The following is a 23760-nucleotide window of genomic DNA, read 5'->3' on the forward strand; positions in this document are numbered from 1 at the left end:
ATCAAATGCCTTCCCTGCCATCAGCACCAGCACTGTTTGGGTGCTGAGGCCACCCAGCTGGTTGCCCAAAAAGCCATCACCAGGTTCCTGTGTGAGGCAAGAGAGACATGTGGGTCCCCTTGCAGGGGTGTGACAGGGTGCTCGGGGCAGGAGATCTCCCATCAGCAGCAGCCCCAGCTCCGGGAGCTTTACGCTGGCATGGAAGAGGCTGGGGACCGAGGTGGAGATGGCAATATTGCACTGGTGATTGCTCCTGTCTGCTTTAGTGCAGCAGTAAATGAACCAATTTTATTTATAATGATTTTACTCACATAAACTACGGCTCCTTAAATCAAGCTCAACCGTTTGTGGCTATAAGAAACTTCCATCTCCAGCAGCAGTTTCAGTGATAAAGCCTGGAGGATATTGTTATTAATAATAATAACACAGCAACAGGACTCTTTTAATTTTCAAAGTATTTTATGGACAGTAACTAACTCTTCCCTGCAACTACCTGCATGTCAAAGATGGGGAAACTGAGGCAGGGCTCAGTGCCATCTCCCAGAGCCAAGGAAGTCTCTCTGGCCCATGCCGTTCAGGGGCAACAGACACCCCGTGGGACCCTCGTGGGCTCCCGTTGCCCCGGGGTGTGCAGAGAGCACCTCTCTGCACCCAGCGAGCAGTGGCTGGGGCGTCAGCGCCTGCCCTGGAAACCATCCCTGCCTGAGCCCACGCTCTCCTGGGGCTGTTTCACAAGTTCCAGCCACAAAGCAGCTGGAGCCGTGTGCCCTGTGCCCCAACCACAGCCCCAGAGGTGACCCCGCATTACGAGAGGAAAATGGGGCTCGATCCAGAAGGGAGGGACCAGCAGGAGCTGCCTGGGGAGCAGGGCAGAGCTGGCTCCCAGCCGGGCACAGCGGGGTGCGAGAGGGGCTGCTGCCTCCGTACTGTCCTGGGCTAAGGGTGCCCCGAATGGGGAAGCCCTCGAGGCCAGTTGCTAATGCACGTCTAATATTTCAATTATTTATTTCCCAAGTGATAACTGGGTACGTGTGAAACTGAATGACATCTCTGTCACAGCCTGCTGTCCCCAGAGGAGGGCTCAGCTGCAGCCCCTGAGGCTGTGAGAAATTGTCCCTGGGGATGCCAGGAGTCACCGTCCCTTCTGCCACGTGCTCTCCATACGCAGGACACTCTCTCACCCCACAACTGTCCCAAGCCCAGGTGTCCCCTGAGGTCTTTGTTGGGGGGGGTGTGTCAGTGACGGTGGCATGAGCACCATGGCTGGTCAGAGGCTGGGCACATGAAGGACCCCATCAGGGAGCAGATATGAAGGGATTTGGGGTGGGGGGGAGCAGGGGGCAAGGGGGTACGGGGGCACTGTGCTTGCTCAATGGGTGTGCCTTTGGGCGGGGGGGGGGCCTTGACCCTGGATCTTTACCCAAACTGGAATTGCCCAAACCAACAACCCCCACGGGCAGGCAGCGGGCAGGGGGAGGTGGACCCCCACCCTCGGGGAGGGGATCTCTGGGTGCTGCCACTACTGGGGATGCTCAAGGATACACATGTGGTGTAGGGTGGGGGATGCACGGGGTGGGAGGGAACCCTGGAACACCCTCATCTGTGTAAGGAGGGTGGAGGGAGGTTGGGTGCTGCAGGGCTGCACCTGGAGGGGGGGTCACCAGCGATGGCGGGGGGACGACAAACTCTTGCAGGAGGTCTCTCGATGCCGTGCCGAGCCGTGCCGGTGCTGGGCGCTGCCGTGCACCGGAGGGAGGGGCGGATGAAGCCATTGGCCCCTTCTAAAGCCAAGACCCGGCCCCCCCCGCGCTGCTGCTACCGGTGACACTCGCCCGTCCGCTGCTCTCCGGGGGTGGCCGGTGCTGCCCGCGGCTCCGGGACCATGGACCGTCTCAGCGGTAAGGGGGGACGGGACGGGACCGGGGATGCCCGTCCCGGTCCCGGGGGGCTGGGGGTCGCGCATCCCTTTCCTTGTTAGGGGAAGTTATGGGATTGCTGCTCGCTGCATCGGTCCACCTCTGCAGGCTGGGACCACGCTGAAGTTCTCAGGGTGGTTCAGGCAATGCTGTGTCTGCAGCTCTGGGTCAGCACCAGAAAGCCCCGAGGGTCAAGAGTTCCCCTTCCCCGTGTAAAAAGATGGGGTGGTGTTTCCAGAGTAGAAATGCAGCATGAGAGAGTTTGACTTTTGGGCTGCAGCTTGTGGTGTTGGTGCTTGGAGAGCAGTGTTAGTGCCCAGCAGGCTGGGAGGGGACAGGGATGGTGACAGGGGCAGCCTTCCCCCATGGCTGCGGCTTGTCCTGCCTGCCAGGGTGGCTTTGCTGGCTCTGAAGGAGGGTGATGTTGTGGAAGGGGGAGTGTTGTCAAATGATGGATGATGCCAGAGCTGTCCTTCAGGGTCCCAGAGGACCTCATCGATGGGGAGAGGGGAGAGGGGACAGCAGAGGGTCTCGGCTTCCCCATTCCCTTGCTGGTGAGATGTTACTCTGTTTGCATCCCAGCTCACCCCAAAAATCAAACCCGGGACCTCACTGCAGGGCAGGGCAGGGGGTGCCCAGCACACTGCAGAAACCATCCTGGAGCATCGTGGGGACAGGCCTGGGCACGGTGTAGCCACTCCGCGGGCCAGCCCTGCTGGGGAGAGCCGCTCTGCTGTTTTATCCCCCTCGCTGGTGCCTTCTATGGTAGTGGCGGCAGTGCCTGCCTGCTTTGCTTTGAGTGCTTGTAATGAATTGCTGTTGGCACCTGGATGGCTCTTGGCTAATGTAAACCTCCTCCAGACCCTCCTGCTCATCACTCAGAGCCACTGGATCCCTCTGGGGGATGCAGCTCGTGGAGGGAAGGTGTGGGGGTCTCGCCAGGCTCCCTTTCCTAGTGCAAGGGGTGCTGGCCAGAGGTGGGTAGGAGCTCTGTGCCCCGTTCCCAGCCTCTGCCTGCTCTCTGGCAGCCGCTTTCTTCACCTGGAGCTCTGCTCAGCCCCTGACTTGCTCTTGCTTTATGACCCACCAGCTTCTTCATTGTTTTCCACACTCCAGCCGAACCTGCTGCCTCCCCCGGCAGGCTGGGCAGCACCTGCTGCGGGGCTCAGCTCTACACCAGCATCTGACCTGGGGAATCTGTGCTGTGGGCTGTTTGTGGAGTTGTTTCAGGTTGTGCTGATGGAGAAGTGCACGTGTGCGTGATTTGGGAGGTGATCTGTGCCACGAGCCTCTGCTCGAGCACGGCTGTGCTCACACATGGCTTCTCCTCATTAGTGACTCTTCCCTGACCTTTTGTGCCTCCAGAATTTAGGTCCTGCACCAAAGTTATCTGGGGGTCTAAATCCAGCAAAGCCGGCGGAGATGTGTCAGGGATAAACTTGGCTCCAGCTCGCCCACAGGAATGGGGAGGCTGTGGGATTGGTGGGAGGCAGCCCGGATCATTCCTGACCAGGAATCCCACCCGCCCCACACACGTAGCCCAGTGGAAGGGGGTGCGGAGTGGGTGAGAAGCACAGATCGGGCCAGCTGTTACCGTGCCGGGCAAGTGCCGAGCTCTCCCCCGCATTGCAGCCATTCCTTCCGCTGGAAACTCAGCTGCCCGGGGCCTGTTTATAGCCAGGGAGCGTGCAGGGAAGGTGGCTGAGCCCACCACGGGCTGCCCCGGCCCCACCGTGCGGGGCAAAGCGGCTGGGAGGGTGGCCCCGGGGATGCTGATGCCAAGCGAAGCAGGAGACACTGGAGTTATTTTTCCCCTGTACCTTCCAGTATCCTTCCATGTGCAATGCTGCCCTTAACTGGGGGAAATGGGTCTCGCTGTAGGTACTGGATCCCTGTGGCAGCCAGCCTGGCTGTGCCTGCTGCGGCAGGGGCTGCTGGAGAGGGGATGGAGCGGGCCGGTGCCCTTACTGCCTGCTGCGGGGGCAGCGTCCTCCAGCCAGGGACCCTGGGGACTGTCCTATCTGCCTGGGCTGTCTGGAAAACCTGCCTCCTTCCCGGATCTTGACCTGGAAACGCCGCTTTCCGGTGCGAATGTGCCGAGCCGTGGGGCTGACGCACGCTGTACGGAGCAGCGCTGGGCACCCATGTGCCTGAGATCCTCTCGCCTGCAGCTTGCAGCCAGGTCTTATCCCAGCCCAGGAAAACTTTGTTTAAGGTTTTGAAGAGGTTGTCTCATTCCAAACAGCAGGATGGCTTTTCAGAGAGGGACAGGGAGTGAAAACTGGGCTTGACCCAAGATTTGCCTGTTGTTCAGTAGCCAAATAACTTGCTGGGGACAGGAGATAATGATTTAGCAGAGTGGAGGCTTGAAGTGGTTTCTGGCATCCCAGACTCATGTCCTAACCCCTTAACCCTTCCCTACACCAGCTACTGTCTGGTCTGGCACAGCTAAAGCACTCTCCTGAGGAACACGCATCTCCTGCACGTAAGGAACCTTCTTCCAGTGAAGATTAACAGCACAGCTGTCAGTCCTGCAAAACATCTATTAAATGTCACTCTTCCAGGGCAGGAGCAGGACATTTCGGTTGGAAACCTCCCCAGGAGCTCTGCATTGCCTCTGCCAGCCCTGCCCTGCTGCTGTGCAAACGAGGGGCCGGCACCCCCGCCCGGGCACCCGCGGGGAGGGCACCCACAGCCACCGACAGCCTGCCTCTCGTCACCCTGCGGCGCTGACAGCGGCGGCATTCGGGGAGCTGGGGTCCCTCCACAGACACCGCGCTGATGATCTGCAGCCTCCATGCTGGGGAAGGATGAAAATAACTCCTTTGGCCCTCCCTCCCCCAGGCTCCCCCCACGGCACGGCTGCTGCAGCCCCTTCCATCCTTGCTCCTGATATGCCTCCCATCGCATCAAAGGCAGGCTCTTTGGCAGGCGAGGGAGAGCACTGACATTTCGTAACAGTTTGGAACGAAAACAGAGCTTTGCTGCAAGGGGTTTCCATGCCCAAAATACTTTTTTTTTTTTTGAAGTGGGTTTCATGTGCATGTGATCCTGGAAGTGATAGGAGGGAGCTCTGGGAGACACTGGTATGCTGTGATTGCTGGCAATTAGCAGGAGATGTGTAAGGAGCAGCTTGAAGAATGGCTTTGGGTTTTTTTTGAACATTAAACCCACCCAACTTGGTGATGGGGGAACAGCCCCTTTTTGGCTCCTTGTCCAGTGGGTTCAGCCTCCTGTTTTCATGTGGTCCCAGTGTCATCGTACACTTTGGGGAACCGAGGTTGTAAAGCACAGAGCCAGGAATAGAAGTTACCTAGGAACAGGTTTGCTAGCTGGCTTTTGTGTCCTGGAGTTAAAAGCAGATATGGTGAACCAGTCCCGGCACCGACGGGGCCATCAGCAATAACGAGCAGTCCCATCTTCCCCTGTGCTCAAGCTTCCCAGCTTTCCCACTGGGATAAACTGGCTTTCCTGCCTCCCTGCCCCACAGGGGTTAAGCGGGTAGGAAATGCTGTCGCTGCCGGCCCATGGCTTTGCCTCTGCACCTGATGCTCCCGGCCTGGGCAAGGGAAGGAAAGGGAAGGAAAGGGAAGGGCTGTTCTCAGCTGAGAAAACACGCTTATCCTGCCCTCCGAGGGTCCTCCGGGGCAGCACGGCCCCGGCCACCAAACACACAGACCGTCTGCTGTGCCCTGGCCTGGGAACATTGCTTTCCTGCAGGGACAGGGCTGGGGTGGCCACTGAGAGGGTCCCAATTGCCCCACTGGGCAGGGGGACTCGTGCCTGACACAGCTGCGGAGCTCCTGGGCATTGCTGGGGTCCAGGCAGGGATGCTAACACAGAAGGCTGGGTGCTTGTCTCCCGCTCCCAGCTCCGTGGGGATATTTCCCTCACAGGGGTCTGTGGTTTCTCCTCCCACTGCTGCAGAAAAGAGGGGTCCGCATTGTGCAATGTGGTGGAGAGCATTTGGGAAAGCAGAGCTGGCTGGTGGCTGATCCACCAGCTCCTGCCTGCAAATCCCATGCCCTCCCTGCCCACACCCTGCTCGGGGAGGGTCCCGACCCTCCTCTGCTTCTGAGGGTCCAGGCACAACCGCCTTGTGTGACTCTTCCTCCTAGAAAGATGTGTCAGCCCTGACAGCCTCCCTGAGTCTCACTCCTGCGGGTCGGGTATTGCATCCGAGATGTTTTAGGTCTTGGCTTCGGGAAAAGGGATGTACAGGACATGGGGAGCAGCCTTTTGGGATGCAGAGAGCTTTCCACCTCCATCTGTGGGGCTGGGGTGTCCATTCTGGAGATTTGGGGGCTGGAGGACCCACCAGGTAACGTGGCTGTGCCTGCCTGGCTGCAGGGCAGTGGGGAGGGCATGTCTGAGGGAGAGCCACCATCAGCACTGGGGTGCTGAGCCAGCGTGTTTCCCACCACGGTGCCTGTAATTAGCTGTAATTCCTGCTGTCCTGGAGCCTGAGGTTTGGTGGAGACAAAGGGCTGCAGAGAGGTGAGAGCTTCGGGTCCCCCCAGCCCCGAGATAGCAGCGGGCAGGAAGGTGTGACCCGGAGCGGCTTCCCAGCCCTCTGCCCGCACAGAGATGTCACAGGCGTGGGCAGATGGCTGTGGCACCGGTGCCCGAGGGGAGCCCAGGCCAACCTGCTGCTCCCTGCGCTGCGGAGTTTGTTTGGAAAAGGCTGACACCAAAATTTTGGTTGGAGAAAACACAGTTTATTCTGGGTTCTGGCTAATCCTAACATCTCCCCTCTGCCTGAAGCTTGTTGTTTTTATACATTACGCAGCAGGTCTCGCCCCTGCCTGACTATTCCTTTAAAGGGCATCTCAAACTTCTCTTTTTCATTCATTATTTAAACTCGTTCTCTAGCCAGCAGCCTCCGAGCCCTGCTCCCAGCCCGGCCCTGCCAAGCATCCTCCATGCGCCCGCTGAGGCTGGCACCGAGCTTTGAAACGTAGCCTGGCAGGACTGAACCTGGTCCACGTGTATTTGCAGGGCTGTGTTGACTGGGCTGAGCTGTGGCTGGAAACAACTTGTACCTGGGGTTAGGAGCCCCCGGGGTTGGGGGGTCTGGGGCAGGGTCAGAGCAGGCAGAGGGAGGAGGCTGCCTGTGCCCCGCGTGGGGACGTGAGCAGGGTCACTCAGCAATACCTCACCTGGGTGCTTTTATTTGCTCGACTTCTTACTGATCCAGAAACCGCCCTCTGCTCCTCTGGGCTTTGGGCAGCTGCAGCTTCTTCGGGTTAGAGGGATAAAGTTTGCTTTTGGGGAGATAAAGCAAACCACTGCTGTCCTTGTCCGCCATGCCATCAGCAGGGGGGACAGCCCCAGCAGCCCCGGGAGAAGGGCTCAGGCTGCAGCAGGGGGCACCGGAGGGTCATTATCTGCCTGGGTCACGGGAGATGTTTGTGGGTGATTTAATCAGCCTGTTAATTATTACCTGCACCACTAGTGAAGCCGCTCCGCTTCAGTGTGAGCTACTGTGAGGAATGACACACCCTGCAACCCACCACGGGCTGCCCCAGGGCTTCCATCCAGCAGCAATGGCAGTTCAGAGAGCCTAGGCCCCTCCGATGTCCCCGGACTCTGCTGGGGGCTCCCTGGGGAGGTGACACCCCCCGTGCTCAAGGGGACTGGGCGCCACACGGGGAGAGGGTGCCGCAGCCCTGGGGGAATGCCGCAGCCCTGGGCGCGGGGGAGATTTCCCACCCACAGCCACGCTCTGAGCGTGGGCATCGCCCGGGGAGCCCCAGCCCGGCGTGGGGCTGCGCCGCAGGCAGCACGCCTCTGGGGGACCTGCTGCGAGGGGTGTGCGGCACGGGGCTGGGTGTGAGGGGAACCACCGTGGTCCCCTTGTGCGGCAGTTTCTCCTTTAATCCGGTTGTATAGAGAAGAGGCCTGACTGGCCTCGCAGCAGTGAGCGATGGTTGTGGGCTAGCAGGGGCGTGAGCAAGGGTGATAATTTTTGCCCTGTGCAAGCTCTGTCGGCCTCTGCTGTTACAATTCTCTCTATTCAGGCCTCCTGTTTTCACGCGCCAGACTGTGGGGAGGATGTGAAACTGTCTCTCCTCCAGAAAAGAGTGCGTTGGGATGGGGATGTTTGGGGTCTTGCTCCTGTGGCTGATCCCCTCGTGCCCGGGCTCTCGGCACTGGCTGGGTGCACCAGGCACAGCGCCAGCCCCGGGCGTGCGCCGCAGTTCCCCTTGCTCTTCTCCGCTTTTTGGGGGGTGGTAAGGACCCCGAGAAGGTTCTTCGGCACAGAAGGCCAGGGTGAAGCAGGAGGGCTTGGGGAGAGCGTGGCGGAGAGTGTGGCGCAGGTTGGACTTGCTGCTCGGCCGGTCCCTGCTGAGGTTGGCGAGCGGCTGGGAGCAAGGCCATGCGATAAGGCTTTCTGCAGAGCTATTTATACCCAGGAGACTGGGCCAGACGCAGGACCCTTCACACAAGCGCTGCTGTAGGCGGCTGAGCTGGCCGTGCCACTGGGGCCGTGCTGGGAAGGGACCCCCCGCCCTGAGCCGCTGCCAGCGCTGGGGCGTGCGCCCAGAGCAGATGGGGCCGCAGACAGAGCAGGCTCAGCAGGGCAGCCAGGGCAGCCTTCTCGCTGTGTTACCTCTCTGATGGCTCATCGGCCCTTCTCCCAGGGCTGGAACGGGACAGAGGGGCACTGCGAACCCTGCGGGCTCCTTCATGTAAGAGGAGAAGCCAGTGGGTGACTGTGCTGGGAGGGAGAGCTAGTGGGGGACCTTCTGCCCCCTTGAGCAAGCAGGTTTCACGTTCATCTCCCAGGACTGATTTCCCAAGGTTATCAGCTAAGAATATTAGTTATTGTAAGGTCACAATAATGAGCTCCGCAGGAGATGTGCGTTCTTGCCCTGCCTGCTGCAGCCTGGCTTGGCAGAGTGTGGGGTGTGCTGTGGGGTGGTGGGGAGGCGGCAGGGAGGTGCCGGGAGTTTGGGGCATGTGTCAAAAGGTTTGAGCTCACCTTGTGCTCCACAATGCCCAGGGATGCTGTGGTACCCGAGCTGGGAGCCACTGGGGGAGCAGGGACAGCTTCTGGGGTCCTGGGGCTAACGGCAAGGAGGTTAATCGCAGCGAGGGGTGGGAAGAGGCACTGGTGGGGCAGTTGGAGAGCCGGGGAGGGTGGGGGGCTGGCACTGTTGGATGTCGAGTCAGACGCTCCCCTCATCCGCCTCACTCAAGGGGCCCTTATTTCCAGGGAGGAGATGATTCATGTGCATCGAGTGGCCCCTTAGCAAATCTTCCGCTGTTACGGGATGTTGCCAGAGCTCAAGTGTGATCGTTAATAGTTGGCTCTTCTCTAAAAACCCTCTGGGCTGGAGCACGCCAAGTTGCTCCATAGCTGTACAGATAGCCGTGCTGGCAGGAGGAGATACTTTCCAGGCTGGTGTTCCTGGCCCCACCAGCCCGTCCCAGTCATCCCAGTTTGCCCCATGCCCAGCTGGTGATGGTGGCTGGCAGGGACACCCTGCTCGCCCCTGCTCTCCCCGGGGGCTGAGCACTGCCCTCCTCCTGCCTGCTTGGCAGGGCGCTCGTCCTGCCCACCCCGGAGGAGCGGTGGCCGCAGGCAGGGTGCAGGCAGGGTGCAGGCAGGCAGCGGTCTGTCCTCCTGCCTTCTGCACAAAGGAACAATTCTGGGAGCGCCGCACCGCCCCCACCGAGGCGCTTCCTTGCCGGCTGCGCGCCTGCCTCCTCCCCGTCGGAAAGAAACCTCCTTGGGAACGGGAGTGGGAACAGGAACTGCCCCGGGAGCTCAGCAAAGAGCTCAGGAGGCCGTGGTCTTCCTCAGGGAGCAGCGGCAGCGGAAAGCTGGCCCTGCTGGGGTGGGAAGCAGGGCGCTGGAGGGGGCTGTCAGCACCCACCTCGGGCATCACCCCTCCGGTGATGCCCGCAGCCCGTGCTGGGGCAGGAGGAGGCTGGGGGCAAGCAGCGAGGTGTGGAGGCACATCCCAGCGCCTGGGTGTCTCTTGCAGGCAGCTCAACATCAGCCCGTGGAGAGGGCAGAGCAGTTTGGGGGCTGCAAGCAGCTCCCCTGGCAGCGCTGGGTCTGTTTGTCCCGCAGGGAAGGTGACCTCCCTGCAGGGCTCCTCCTGGGCTGGGGCATCTCCGCTGCTGTCACTGGGTGCCGGGGTAGCCCCCGGCTGTGCCCACTTCCCTGGCCCACACCCCCCCTATTTATGGCATCCCAGGAGCTAGAACCGTTTGTTTACTGCCGGGGGCGGCTCTAAGGAGCCCTGCGCAGGCAGGCAGAGCGTCCCAGGGCCCTGCCCGCGCCAACAGGAAGGATTTATTTTTGCTTGGTTTTTATTTTAGCTACAAACAATGGCTGTTACTCCCAGCATCCGATTTCCCCCCGGCCCCCCTTGCCCCCAGCCTTCACCTGGCACAGGAGGAAGCGTGGCCGGGGGCAGGCGGAGGACGGGGGTCCCCGTGCACCTCCCACTGCAGCAGCCTCACAGCCTTACGGTGCTGGGAAGCAGCATCTCCCCTCCCCAGGGCTCTCTTTCAGGCTGCTGACCGGCTTTGCTTGGGGTGACAACTCCACGTGTATTGTCTTATCTCTCCCCCTGCAAAAGCTGAGTCCGTACACCAGGAAACTCCTGCTTTGGCTTGGCCCGAGCCTCTTCCTCCTCCTCCTCTTCCTCCTCTCTGCAGGTTGCTGGAGCAAGACCCGATTTTTGCTCCTGTGACGGAGCAGAGGCCAGGGAGGGGGAGATGGGCTCTGCAGCTGCAGGCTGCGCCCGGACCCTTATCTCCGCGCTGTGGACGCGGGTCCCTAAGGGGGGGAGCGCTTGCAGGGTCTAAAAATAGAACTGGCCTGGGTGCAGGGTGGAGAGAGGTGGTGGGGTGCTGGAGGGGATGCAGCTCCTCTGCCAGCATCACGCTTGGTGCTGCTTCTAGGGCAGGCTTTAGCAGCAGAGGAAATACTGCCCCGTTGTCCTGAACAGCAGCAGCGTCCTGGTGCTGGTCCCCCAGGTCACCCCGTCCCAGCAAAGCTCCCCTGGGTCCCCCCCCAGCCCATCCAGCCCGAGTTAGCTAACGCTAAAGCCATCTGCTGCCACGGCTCTTGGCCTTCCCAGGCTCAGAGACCTCTCCGACATCTCCCCACCCCTCCACGGCAGTGGGACAGGCTGCAAACGTGGAGTGAGTTTCTGGGAGGGGAGGCTGGCGTCTCTCCCTGTCCTGGGACGTCTGTGTCCAAAGCCTGAGCCCAGCGAAGCGGTGCAGCCCCCCAGGATTTTGGTTGCAAGAGAAGCCCCAGAAGAAAGCAGCAGGTGGGAGCCATTTGTCAGCACCAGAGGCAGGCGCGAGGCCGGAGGTGTCCCACGAGCGAGGCGGTGGCTCGGCGCCGGGGGACGCAAGGTCCCTCTTTGGCTGTCACCTGCTCAGCGCCTGTGGCCGCCCTGATGTCGTGCTGCCCTGACGTCGTGCCACCTTCCCCCAGGAGCCCTCTGATGTCCTGCCACCACCTCTGTCCCTGGGCTCCATGGTTTCACGTTGCAGTTGCCAGAGCCCCCAAGGGCAGGGTTGTGCCCCGACACCAGCGCCCACCCTCGGCACACGAGCCTGGTGCCCTGCCCACCGTGGCGTGGGCATGGACGGTGGCTGGCGCGGGGTCTGTGCTCGCTCCCACCAGCTATTGCAGCAGGAACGTGCCAGTCCCTGCTCACCAGGTGACCTTGGGTCAGTCACATCCTCCACACAGCAGCCCTGGAGCAATCTCCCCTTGCTTCCTGCAGCCACCCCATTAACCTTATTTCGGCTGGGAGCCTAACAAGCGTAGGAAATTAATTCCTTCCCTTCCTCCGCTTCCCCAGGCAGAGGCTGGGCTCAGCCCATGCACCCTCCTGCGATCACAGGCCCCTTTGACAGCCCCCCCTCCCCACCCCTTGTATTTGGAGGATGTTTAACAAGGGAGATGGAGGGGACAGCTCAGCTGGGGGGAAACAAAGGCGCCTTCAGTGCTCGCCCTGTGCCGTGCTCCGTGTGCCCTGGCTCAGAGCTGGCGCTCGGGGCGTTGCCGATGAGCTCACCCGCCTGCCACGCCGGGCGACAAACCTCGCTTATCGGGCGCTCTCATTCCTTGTGAGCAGCGGGGTCTCCTCGCCCCCCTCGCCGCCTGCTTTGTCACTATTAATAGAAACCCGCTTGCCCTTTTGCCCTTGGCTGATCCGAAGCTGTGACGGGAGATGTCCTACACGCGGCAGGGGATGGGGATGCTGGTGAGCCCCGTGGCCTAGGCTTCAGTGTGCTGTGGGAAGCCAATGTAGGGAACATACATGGTCCCCATCTCTTCTGTGGGAGCTCAGGGCCAGCTGGGAGCCTGCTGAGCTGGGGCAGCACGAAGATGGGTGACTCCCTAGATGCTTGCAGGTGCTGGGTGGACAGGGGAGCATCTTGCTTTTTTGTCCCAGCTGCTTCTTTGCTAGTCCCCTGCCCCGCCAAGCCCTGCAGAGGAGGATGTCTCACCTGGCCTGGAGGCCACCACTGCATTGCTGAGCAGGACCCTGCTCCCATCCTGCCTGGGCAGCACTCTGAGAACATCCCAGGGAAGATCTGCCCCTCTTCCCTCCCCTTCTGCCTCTGCAGAGGGGCAAGGAGAGGGCTGTGGGAGCCGAGTGCTTACCCTCGCTCACGTGTATGAGGCACTCGCAGGGCCAGAGCAGGTCCCCACCCCAGGAGGTGCTTTCTGGAGGGGGGCAACAAGCAGAGCATCAGCAGGACCTGGGGCTCGTGGCTGCCTGTCTGCTGTGGGGTGTTTTTCGAGCTCAAGGAGAAGGAACCCCACTCCCCCTGTGGCTGCCCTCTCCTTCCCCGTGGGCTGGGGGATGCTGCCAGTCCCCAGGCTTGCTTGCTCCTTCTGGAGCTGTGCTGAGGCTTCTCCCCTGCCTGGGGGCTGCCTGTCCTGGTTTGGCCTGACCACCAGAGATGGGCACTGGCAAAGCTGCTCTTGCCGAAAGGGCTGAGGCTGCTGTTTAGCTTGGCGCTGGGGAGGGAGGAGGAAGCAGAAGGTCTGTGGAGATAGAAGCCCATCGGCTGGGGCAGCAGGAAGAGACTTGTGAGCCGCATCCTGCCTCGTGTCCTGGTGAGGCAGCGATCTGGGGCCGGGCACGCTGCCTCCTTGCCCGGGGGCTCGTCTTGGCTGGGTGCTGATGTGCATCAACCCACTCGTGTTGGGCTTCCCTTCAGACGAAAACCTTTGAAACAGCAGCTGGTTTTACTGTGCTGTCCCTGCTTTGGGCAGCAGTGCCAGCCTGCTCCCCACCCATCCTGGGAGAGTCGCTCCGGGCCGTGGCTCGCATGGGTGGAAGGTGGGCACCCAAAATCCTCGGTCAAGCCTGTAGCAGCCCAGTTTTTGATGGGTGTTGGGCAGAGAGGATGTGGTGTTTGGATAGGGCCCAGCAGAAGCTCGTTAAAGAACATGAGTAACGAGGATCCCATCAGCTGCAGGAGCACAGCATCCTGCCCTTCCCCTGGGAAATATGCCCCATCCCAGCCCTCACTGCTGCCCAGCTCTGCCCTGCTGGGGCCCTTCTCCTGGCAGAGCTCGGAGGGGCAGCAGCGGGGACGGGTACAGCCCAGGCAGGGCATCCCTGATGCTCCGTGCTGCTGGGACACGCGCTCTCCCCTCCCTGCAAGCCATCGCCATCAGGCAGCACATCCAAGCTGCCTCTGCGGTCACCTCTGGCCTCTCCTCCTGTCCCTGGAGACCCAAAGCCAGCTGCGTGCTGCCCCAGCTGCGCTGCGATGACTTTTGGTTGCTGCCAAGAGAAGGGATCCTGCTCACGCTTGCACTGCAAGAAACTGCAGCTTTTTTTTTCTGCCCTCTGCAGCCTCCAGAGCTGCAGGTTTGCTGGTGTCGCTATGCTTGGCCTCTCCCGCAGGTGCTGGACCCTGCAGGACCTACCCTGGATGCCAGTGGAGCTGGGCAGGTGCATGGTCCTGGGTAAAACAGGAGCTTGGCTTTGGATCCAGCTCAGTTTTGTCTTATCCTGCTCGGAGGAGATAAGGTACAGGAAGAGACCTGGGATGAGGATGTTGGTGCACGTGCAGGACTGGGGGTGTGGGAGCTCATGAGAGATCAGGAGTCCAGGGCTCACCTTATTCAAGTCCTCCCCGTCCTCCCTATCCCTGGCCAACATGTTTTCCCAAAGCTGTCGGTCAGCTGCTGCCAGCACCATAAATACTGCTTTCAGTGATGAGGGGTTTTTTGTAGCCCTGCTCTGATATGCAAACGCCCAAGTGTTTTCTGGCGCCTTGCTGCACAGGTAACCCCATGAATCAGCACATCAAAGAGAAGACCCACAATTTTATGTGTTGTGCCTGTGATGGTGATTTGCTGTGGATTCTCTTTTCCTGCTTTTTGCTGGGCGCTCCCCATCTCCCCTGCCTGTTTCTCTCTGCCAGGCTGATGCTGTGTTCAGGCATCAGCTGGTGGGTGCTGGGATCCCACACACTGGAAAGCGGACAAGCGGTGGCTTCTGGTGCAGTTCCTTTTGCCAAGATTTCAGCTGCTCTGACCCTCTTGGCTGTCCTGGGACTGTGTGTGTTGGTCTGAGGCTCAGCTAATGTAAAGCCGGGTGGGAAGAGCCCCTCCTGTGCTGCAGTCCCCATCCGCTCCCCGGGCACCATTCAGGTGCCTGTGTGGGGCAAGGACTGTCCTTGGGGCAGTGACTCAATGCCTGGAGGGAAGAGTGGGGTGGCCTTGGAGTGGTGTGGATGAGCTGGGATGGTATGGGGAGGAGTGACAGCAGGGCAGAGGAGCTGCTGTTGGTGAGCCCTGACTCTAGCCTGTGTATGGGGACCCTGTGGAGGTGGCACTGGGCTGGGAGGTCACGGGTGGTCTGAGCACAGCAGGGGAATACGAATGTCCTCCAGCAGGCGAGGGGTGGGAGGATATCTCCCTGGGTGGCATTGCCAGGTGGCCCTGGAGATGGCATCTGGGTTTCCTTTCCTTCCTTCCTTCCCTTCGTCACCACCCAGCACCTGCCACAGTGAGGGGGCACCAGCAGCAATGACGTGCTGTTGGGCAGAGAAAGGTGTAGTTTTATCTACTTGGAAAAATGTGTACAGAGCCCTTTGATAGCGTTCCAGTAGCCCTGCAGAGCTGGTGTTTCCGTTCACGGGCTCAGCAGGCTGCATCCCGGTGTCTACGTGCAGGTGGAAGAGCTTGTGCGTGGAAGGAGCACGTGCGCACTAAGCAAACACCGCCTGAGCCATGCTGGGCCAGCTGGGAAAGACCAGCCCATCACCCCGGCTGATGGGCTTTTTCCTGCTCCCCCCAGTGCTGGACCAGCTCCTGCCAGAGCTCAGTGTCTTGCTCAAGCTGCTGGACCACGAGTACCTGAGTGCCACCACGCAGGAGAAGAAGCTGGCTGTCTCCACCATCCTGCAGAAGCTGCAGCCACCGGCAGGTCTGTGTCCCACTCCCGTGGTCCTGGTGGCTGTCCCCAGGGGCAGTGGGTGTCCCCAGCACCTGCCCTGGGCCAAAACCCCAGCGGGGCAGGGAAAACCATCTGCAGGGCAGGGATGAGCCGCCCCTGTGCCCAGCGCCCAGCACCTGCTCAGCCCCTCGGGGCACTTTGCTCCCCGCTCTCGCTTCCCAGCTTCTCCCCCGCTCCGGGCGCAGGGGCTGGCGTCAGCCCTGCCGTGGCTGGGGGGGGGCCGCTCCCTGCGGAAAGGCTGTTTCGCAGAGGTCTTCCTGCCGCCGGGTTCTGCTGAGCGCAGGGGTTTCCGCGGGAAGGCCACGAGGGCCGTGCACCTGGGGCTTCACAGCCTTCCCACCTTCCTGCCCTCCTGGGGGGCAGCAGCAGCCCTGGGGGCTCCTCCATCCCCAGGCGCCTGCTCCGGAGGAGTGCCCCGAGCACGGTGGGGTGGGCTGGCCTGTGTCCTTGGGTTGGTGTTTGTGGGGAGGAGGGGTGCTGGTGCTCGCCCTGGCCACCCTGCCCACCCCCGGGCTGAGAACATCCCCTCGCTCCCAGGCAAGGACGGGAACTACATGTACGTCAACACGGCGTCCCTGAGCAATGGCACCAGCTTCGTGGAGTCGCTCTTCGAGGAGTTTGGTACGTGTGGACGACCCAGAGTGACAGGCCAGGGGTCACGCTGGGTGGGTGTAGTGCTGGCCCCGGGGTCCCTGCTGACAGCGGGGACTCTTGGGGTGCCCCAGGGGAGGAGAGTGAAAGCTGTGTCCTTGTGCCTGGGGTGGGCACTCTCACCCCGGGCACTTGCTCCCACTCCCCTGGAGCTGCGTAGGGGCTGGCCATGGCAGGGTCCATGCACACCCCGGCCCAGATGCGTTTACCAGCGGTGCCCATCTCCCAGCACCTTCCCAGTGAAGGGCCGTGGGTGCCTGCCTTGGGGGCCCCTGGAGAGGGCATGGCTGGGGAGGGCAGCTCTGGGGTTTCCTGCTCCGTTCACCCTCTCCACTTACCCCTGGGCAGACTGTGACCTGCGAGATCTCCAGGACATGCAGGAGGAGGAGGGGGACACCGGTGATGGCGTTGGCTTGGAGCTGGCAAGGAGCCAGACAGCAAAAACCGTGAGTCCCTGACTGCCCACCTGCGGGGTCTGCTCTGCACCTGCCTGGGGCGGTGGCCGGGGCTGGGACCCCTTCCTGTCCCTTGCCACCGCGGTAGCTGCTGGGACTCGTGACCCTCCCCACTGCCTGGCTAATGTTGGTGGTGTTTCTGCTGTAGGTTCCCGTGGACCCTGCTCCACCGCTGCCCACTACTCCCCCTCCTGAGGATTACTATGAGGAAGCCCTGCCCCTGGGCCCCGGCAAGGCTCCCGAGTACATCACCTCCCGCAGTGAGTCCCGCTCCATGCCAGGGTGGCAGGAGGGTGGGGGGACCCCCCGAGCTGCCCGCTGCATCCCCCCAGCTGCCTGCCCGCCCAGCAGAGCAGGCAGCCCTCGGCGGGCGTGACGCCTTGTCCCAGGGAAGGAAACGTCGCTGCTCCCACCGGCATCGCTCCTGTCCCACTTCCTTCCCATCCCGCTGCGCTGTTATTGCAAGGAGTTTTTTGCTCCAGCTGGACTGGGAAGGGGGTGATGGGGAGAGGCCAGAGCTGTGGGGGGACCAGTGCTGGGAGGATGTGCTTTGCTCTGCCCCAGCTCGCAGGCTCGCTGCTCGGAGCATCCTTGGGGGGGAACCAGGTGTAAAGCCCCAGCTGCCCTCTGCTTCCTCCGCAGACAGCTCCAGCCCTCCCAACTCCATCATGGATGGCTATTACGAGGATGCAGACAGCAACTACCCCGTCACCAGGATGAACGGGGAGCAAAAAAACTCCTGTAGGTATCTGGGTACCCTCGCCGGGGAGGGGAGAGCTTCGGCAAAGTCCAGCCCCAAGATGGGGGCTTGAGGGCTGGGCTGGGGGCTGGTGGGGCTGAGGCTGGAGAACTTCTCGCGTATCAGAGGCTGCTGGGCAAAAAGCGAGGAGCGTGGAGTGCTGTTTGTCACGCAAGCCAGAGCCCTCGTGCTGCAGAAGGGATGTCATCGGTGCCATCTGTCACCAGCATGGGGAGGGGACGTCGCTGCCTATGCAGCTCTTTTGCCCTGTGTGAGCTGCCTCTGCCACGGCAGAGGAGAGCCGGGGCAGGGACACCACAGCGCGTAGAAGGTTTAATCCAGGCTTTCGAGGTTTGAGGCTTGCAAAGAAATAGGCCAGCCCAGGAGTCTGGTTAGATGCACCTGGGACTGGCATTTGGCCCACGAGCATCCTGTCTGGTTTGGAAGGGAAATGGAGATGGCTGGGGTCAAAACACTGCTGTTGTCAGAGGCTGACATGGAGTCCGTCCATCACGGCACCCAGCCCAGGCTCTGTGCTGGACCCCGCTGGGCACGGGGAGACCTGGCAGCGTGCGAGCATGCCCGGCAGGCAGGGCCCGGGGGTGACATTTGGGGTGACTCTCCTGCTTCCTTCCAGACAATGACTCGGATGCAATGAGCAGCTCTTACGAGTCGTATGACGAGGAGGAGGAGGAGGGGAAGGGCCAGCAGCTGACACACCAGTGGCCATCGGAGGAAGCCTCCATGAACCTGGTGAAGGATTGCAGGATTTGCGCTTTCCTGTTGCGCAAGAAGCGCTTCGGACAGTGGGCCAAGCAGCTCACCATCATACGGGACAGCAAGCTGCTGGTGAGCCCAGAGCTGGCGGGGGACAGAAACCCACTGGTGGGCTGGGAGGGAGGTCAGGTCCAGGCTATAGAAAAATAGCACTATCCAAGCCAAGACCCTGCCCCAAGGCTGCGACTGCCCGCAGAGCACATGCAGGGGCTGCCCTCGCTCCCCTTTCAAGTGAACAGAGGGCTCCCCTCTTTTGGGACCCCACAGAGTGACAGGGCACCCTGCAGCCCTCCGCCACCGAGGCTGTCGCAGAGACTGAGCCACCTCCATCTGTGCCACCTGTGAGGGACCCTGAGAGGGACACCAGCTCTACCCGGCATGGCAGCGGGACAGGCAGGTTTCGGCTGAGCCTTGAGCTGTTCCCTTTGCTTCCCCTAGTGCTACAAGAGCTCCAAGGACCGGCAGCCACATGTGGAGGTGCCCCTGGGCACCTGCAACGTCATCTACGTCCCCAAGGACGGGCGGCGCAAGAAGCACGAGCTGCGGTTCTCGCTGCCGGGGGCCGAGGCGCTGGTGCTGGCCGTGCAGAGCAAGGAGCAGGCTGAGGAGTGGCTGAAGGTACCACGGCTACCCCCCGCTTCGCCCGGGGGGCCGCAGGCTCTCCTCAGCATCCTCCCTGGCTGGGGCGGGGAGGGGGCTGCCCTGGGAAAGGTCTTGCCCCGCTGGAAGGGGAAGGGGGCTTTGCTCCTGTCTCTTATCGTCTGGGGGGAGGCTGGCCAGCTGCTTCCCAGGGCCTGGGCGTCTCCGGCGCTGATAGCCCCTCGGTGTGGGGGTGTTTGCTCTTCCCCTCCTCTTCCCCGTGGCCCTTTCCTGCCTTTGTTCAGGGGCGGGATGCAGCGGCCGCAGGGAAGGGGCCGTGGGTGGGAAAGGAGCCTCTGTGCACACCACAAACCCAGCTGTACCCCAAACGTGGGAGAACAGGGTCATTTTACACGGCCTGGGCAAGCCACGCTGTGCCTGCCTGTAAAACAGGGGGTTGTGAGGTGTCCTGCGCTGGCAGGATGGCTGTGTGGCTTGGCACCCAAGTCCTTCACCTCTGAGATCTCCAAAATCTCTGACAAAATCTGCAAGACTTGTTGCAGTGTTGAAGGGGCCAAGGATTACGCAATCCCCCGGGGCAAGCCAGGCTTGTGCCCCGAGCAGCGCTCACTGTCCTGTCCTGCAGAGACCAGGACCTCGCTCCCCGAGGTTCAGCCCGGCTCTGGCAGTGAGGCAGGAGTGCGCTGAGCCAGGGAAAGGAGCCCTGGCCCTCGGGTCCGTTCTGAGCGGCTGCTGGGGGCTGTCTCCGCAGGTGATAAAGGAAGCGAGCAGTCCGGCAGCGGGTGGGATGGAAGCCCCCACCTCCCCGGTGATGCCGTGCAAGATGGACCTGGATAAGGTGACGGTTTCTCACTGCCCTGCCAAGGTGCTGCGTGGGGCTGCTGCGGCCGAGCCTGGGGAATGGGGGCCAGGGGGAGCACCGAGCTCCGGGTGCTGTGCGGGGGGGCCCTTCCCGTCCTTGCAGCAGGTCTGCCGGGCTTATGGGGCTCCCCCAGCACCGGGGGGACATCCCAGCCCCGGGCAGGAGGGACAAAGGGCCGATAGTGGCCGTCACTGGGGGCTGCGCAGGGGGCCGCTGCTGACAAGGTGCCTGCTGTGCTCCCCCGCAGCGGCTCTCGCAGGAGAAGCACACCTCCGACTCAGACAGCGTGGCGACGGGCGAGACCGGGTCCCCAGCATCCCGCAGAGAGCCCGGTGAGCACGGTACGGCCCCTGCCCCCAGCCAGGCGGGCTTGTTGGGGCCAGCTGTGTGCACCACAGCAGGGGAGCATCCTCTCCAGGTGAGGGGGGATGCGGTGACGTGCGCCCGGGACACACAGCTACTTTGTTCTCCTTCCAGCAAAGGGCAAAAAGAGCGGCTTGGCTGACCTGAAGGGCTCGATGAGTCGGGCAGCAGGGAAGAAGATCACCAGGATCATCAGCTTCTCCAAGAAGAAGCCTTCCCCCGAGGACACGCAGACCTCCTCCACCGAGGAGGACATCCCCTGCTGTGGTTCGTGCGGGCTGGGGGCAGAGATGGACCTTTGCTCACAGGGGCTGGGAGTGGTGGGGATCTGGCACCCTTCCCCCTAGCCTGGCCGTATGGGGGGGTAGGCGGGGGCTAAGGGGGCAGTGGGGTGGGGGCAATCTCACCAAGCTGATGGAGAGCTGTGATGCTCCTTTGGGATACGAAATGGTGCTGGTCCTGGCTCTGCAAATTCCTGTGGTGCGTGGGGAAGGGGTGAGGGGTCACCTGTGTCCCAGAAAAGAGGCTCAGGTGACTGTGTGGGTGTCCCAGCTGGCTCTCTGTGGGGAAACTGAGGCACAGAAGGACCAAATGAGTAGGGAGCCATGCCATAAGCTCTGGACAGCCATGTCTCATTAAAGCCTGCCCAAGCAGGCGCTGAGACCCTTCCCTCGGCCCTGCCGTCCCCCAGGCTACCTCAGCGTCCTGGTTAACCAGTGCTGGAAGGAGCGCTGGTGTCGCCTGAAGGGCAACACCCTCTACTTCCACAAGGACCGCACTGACCTGCGGACCCACGTGAACGCCATCGTCCTCCGGGGCTGCGAGGTGGTCCCGGGGCTGGGCCCCAAACACCCCTTTGCCTTCCGCATCCTTCGCAACGGGCAGGAGGTGGCTGCACTAGAGGTGAGCAGGCAGCAGGGTGGGCAGGGTGTGCTGGTCCCATGACGAGGGGGTTGCCAAGCTGGGGGAGCATGTCCTGGGATAATCAATGCTTTCATGCAAGCGGTGCCTTGTTTTCCTCTCCCCTGCATGTTAAGGAAGACCAGGGCATCGTTTGGGTGAGCCTCGGGCAGCCGTGGGCTGGAGGCAGGGAGGAGGCTGGCAGGGCTGAAGCAAGCAGGTTGCAGGGGGGCAGCTGGGGGTTTGGGACTGGGACCTCTTGTACATGCCCATGTACTTTAAACCGTGACAGTTCCACATGCTTTATGTCGGAGGGCCCTTCTCTGCAGTGGGACTTTGTGTTGGGAGGCAGGAGCGAGGGCGAGGGGCCGGGACCTTGGCATGTACCCCAACCCTTTCCTCCCTCCTACAGGCAAGCTGCTCAGAAGACCTGGGCCGCTGGCTGGGTCTCCTCTTGGTGGAGACAGGCTCGCAGACGGCACCGGAGGCCTTGCACTATGACTATGTGGATGTGGAGACGATTGCCAACATAGTGACGGCTGTGAGGCACTCCTACCTGTAAGGCTGCTCTCCTGCTGTGCCATGGGCTGTGCCGGGGGCAGAGCGGTGGGCTGGGGGTGGCGATCCTCAGCCCTGGGTGCTCCCTAGAAAAGGCACAGACTGGGACACAGTTTGTGCTGTGATCTCAGAGAGGGACAGAATCCCAGGGGTTGGTGGTTCCCAAAGCAGGCAGCTTCCCTTGGGCAGGATGGAAAGGATGAAGGACTTAAGGGATATGCATGGTAGGGGAGGGAAAGGTAGAGTGCTCGTGAGTGAAGCTGGGAGAGCAAAGCAGGAAGCCCTCTGAGATGCAAGGTCTCACTGGGGGGCTGGCAGGGATGTCCTGGAAAGAAAGACCCATCCCTCCTCCCGCAGGTGGGCCAGCTCCTCCCAGGACCACCGGCCAGACTCCTCTCGTGTGGTGTACGATGACGTCCCCTACGAGAAGGTTCAGGTGAGTGTGGCTCAGGGGCTCGCCCCCTCCCATCACTGTGTCCGGGCTACAGAAGATGCCTCGGGTAGCCTCGGCCAGGCTGCGATGGCCCCACAGGTATTTCAGCACGCTCCCCCTCCCGTCCCCACCACAGGCCGAGGAGGAGCCGGGGCGGCCAGCAGGAGCCCAGGTGAAGCGCCATGCCTCCTCCTGCAGCGAGAAGTCACGGCGGGTGGACCCGCAAGTCAAAGTGAAGAGGCACGCGTCGAGTGAGTGGGGGCCCTCAGCTGCAAACCTCAGCGGGGGGGCCCTGGCCAGTGCAGGAGGACGCTGTTCCCCCAAGGGGGTCTGCGGCCAGGCTGGGGCTGGTCGGCTCCAGCACATGGGTGATGGGTTGTGCTGCGCCAGCTCAGCTGGGCTGTGGGTGGCACCGGTGCAGCCAGGGCCACAGCCTCCATGACAGGCTCTCCTTGTGCGTGCAGATGCCAACCAGTACAGGTACGGGAAGAACCGGGCTGAGGAGGATGCCAGGCGATTTCTGACGGAGAAGGAGAAGTTGGAGAAGGAGAAAGCATCGATCCGCAGCGAGCTAGTGTTGCTGCGGAAAGAGAAGCGAGAGCTGCGGGAAGCCCTGAAGGGCAGCACGGGTAGGTCGGTGCCGTCCAAGTGCTGTGGCCGGGGCTGCTCGAAGGCACTCGGGTGCAGGGGGAAGGCTGCAGAGCTGGGCTGGGCTGGGGATGCTGGGCTGGCGGTGGCATTGTGGCCGCGAGCCAGGCCGGCTGCAGCACGCTGCCGGGCTGGCAGCCCCATCTAGCGTCCCCGTCCAGGAGGATGGGTGGCTTCTCCATCCTCACGACCTCTTCCCCGGGCGAAGGTGCTGAGCTGGGTGTGCTTGTGCAAGCAGGGACGAAGCTGCAGGACCTGGAGCAGCAGGTGGCGGAGCTGGAGGAGCAGTGCCGGCAGAAGGAGGAGCGCCGTGTCGACCTGGAGCTCAAGCTGACCGAAGTGAAGGAGCAGCTGAAGCAGTCGCTGGCGGGAGGGCCGGCCCTGGGGCTCGCTGTGACCGGCAAGGCTGAGAATGGGGTACGCATCCCTTCTTCCTCACTCTGGCAGCGCCAGCTTCCCCCAGCACGGTGCTTGGGGTGGCAGGGGGAGCAGCACGTGGGGAGGAAGTGACAACCCTGATGCTTTGTCCCATTGGGGATAGAGGTGGGAAGCAGAGTGTCAGTTAAGTTTGGCCACATCAGTTTTGACCTCATGACAGTTTGAGCTTTTTCTTTTTTAACTGGCTGTCCTTGCTCCCTGGATCTCCTAAATCCTCCTCTTTCTTTCTCACCCTTTTCCACAGGAAGCTACAAATAAGCCAAACGGGAGCCCCTCTGAGCACTCGGTCCCCGTTAACTGTGCAGCCGAACTGAGGAAAAGAAGTCCCTCCATCCTCCCTGCCAATAAGGGAAACGTGCTGCGGAAGGCCAAGGTCCTGCTGCGCTCCCCCTCTCCTCCCTGGCCCCATGGAAAATCTCATCCTTTATCCTGTCCCCCTTCCTTGACCATAGAATTTGGGGATGGGGGACGCTCCCTACCCCAAAAGCCGGGGGTACTGACAGGGTGCCCTGCAGCCAGGCTGGCCCAGCTTAGTGGCACTCATTGCTGGCACGAGCCCAGCTTGCAGAGAGATTTGGAAGGTGCAGGGCTGGGTGGGCAGGGGGGACAGCATTGCCTCTACGGTGACCAGGGCAGCAGTGGGGAGGGAAGCCCTTGAAGGGCTCAGTGCTGACTTCTCCAGTGATGTCTCCTCATCCCCTGCTTTTCTCCTTTCTGCGCAGGAATGGGAAAAGAAGCAGACTTAAGCCTGGCTGCAGGAACACCCGCTGAGCCCCCACTGCACACTGGGGCTCATGGAGGAGCTACAAGCCCCCTTTATCCAAGGCGCCGGGAGGGTGCTGGGAAGGCATGCGGGGAGGGATGCCCTCCCACGCCCCGTCACTGTGGCACCGTCTGCCTCGTGGGCAACACTATAAACCATGGGGAAGGGTGCGGGAGGGGGATTTGGGAGGT

At 61.8% G+C, this 23760-nt stretch overlaps 1 protein-coding gene across 2 annotated transcripts; it reads left to right on the plus strand.

The window, feature by feature from the left end:
• Positions 1 to 1832: 1832 nt before the first annotated feature.
• On the plus strand, positions 1833 to 23721 carry AFAP1L1 (actin filament associated protein 1 like 1). 2 transcript variants are annotated; one of them, XM_068408799.1, is made up of 19 exons: positions 1833 to 1898; positions 15224 to 15352; positions 15920 to 16003; positions 16382 to 16479; positions 16637 to 16748; positions 17131 to 17229; positions 17865 to 18076; positions 18443 to 18622; positions 19356 to 19442; positions 19714 to 19807; positions 19944 to 20096; positions 20521 to 20732; positions 21142 to 21287; positions 21645 to 21723; positions 21857 to 21971; positions 22185 to 22349; positions 22607 to 22785; positions 23051 to 23179; positions 23529 to 23721. In XM_068408799.1, the coding sequence occupies exons 1-19, from the start codon at positions 1883 to 1885 to the stop codon at positions 23550 to 23552; spliced, it is 2313 nt and encodes a 770-aa protein (XP_068264900.1). In that variant the 5' UTR covers positions 1833 to 1882; the 3' UTR covers positions 23553 to 23721. The 2 variants fall into 2 exon arrangements, with proteins under 2 accessions (XP_068264900.1, XP_068264901.1); XM_068408800.1 differs by having other exon boundaries at positions 19714 to 19798.
• The last annotated feature ends 39 nt before the right edge of the window (positions 23722 to 23760 follow it).

This window comes from Nyctibius grandis, chromosome 10, assembly GCF_013368605.1.
Source record: "Nyctibius grandis isolate bNycGra1 chromosome 10, bNycGra1.pri, whole genome shotgun sequence".
NCBI classification, from domain to species: Eukaryota; Metazoa; Chordata; class Aves; order Nyctibiiformes; family Nyctibiidae; genus Nyctibius; species Nyctibius grandis.

Bases quoted from the DNA above. Each gene is read 5' to 3' on its own strand.
- AFAP1L1 (XM_068408799.1), top strand. The intron at 22,350-22,606 runs GTAGGTCGGTGC...TTGTGCAAGCAG, and splicing joins AGCCCTGAAGGGCAGCACGG to GGACGAAGCTGCAGGACCTG. The intron at 22,786-23,050 runs GTACGCATCCCT...CCTTTTCCACAG, and splicing joins CCGGCAAGGCTGAGAATGGG to GAAGCTACAAATAAGCCAAA.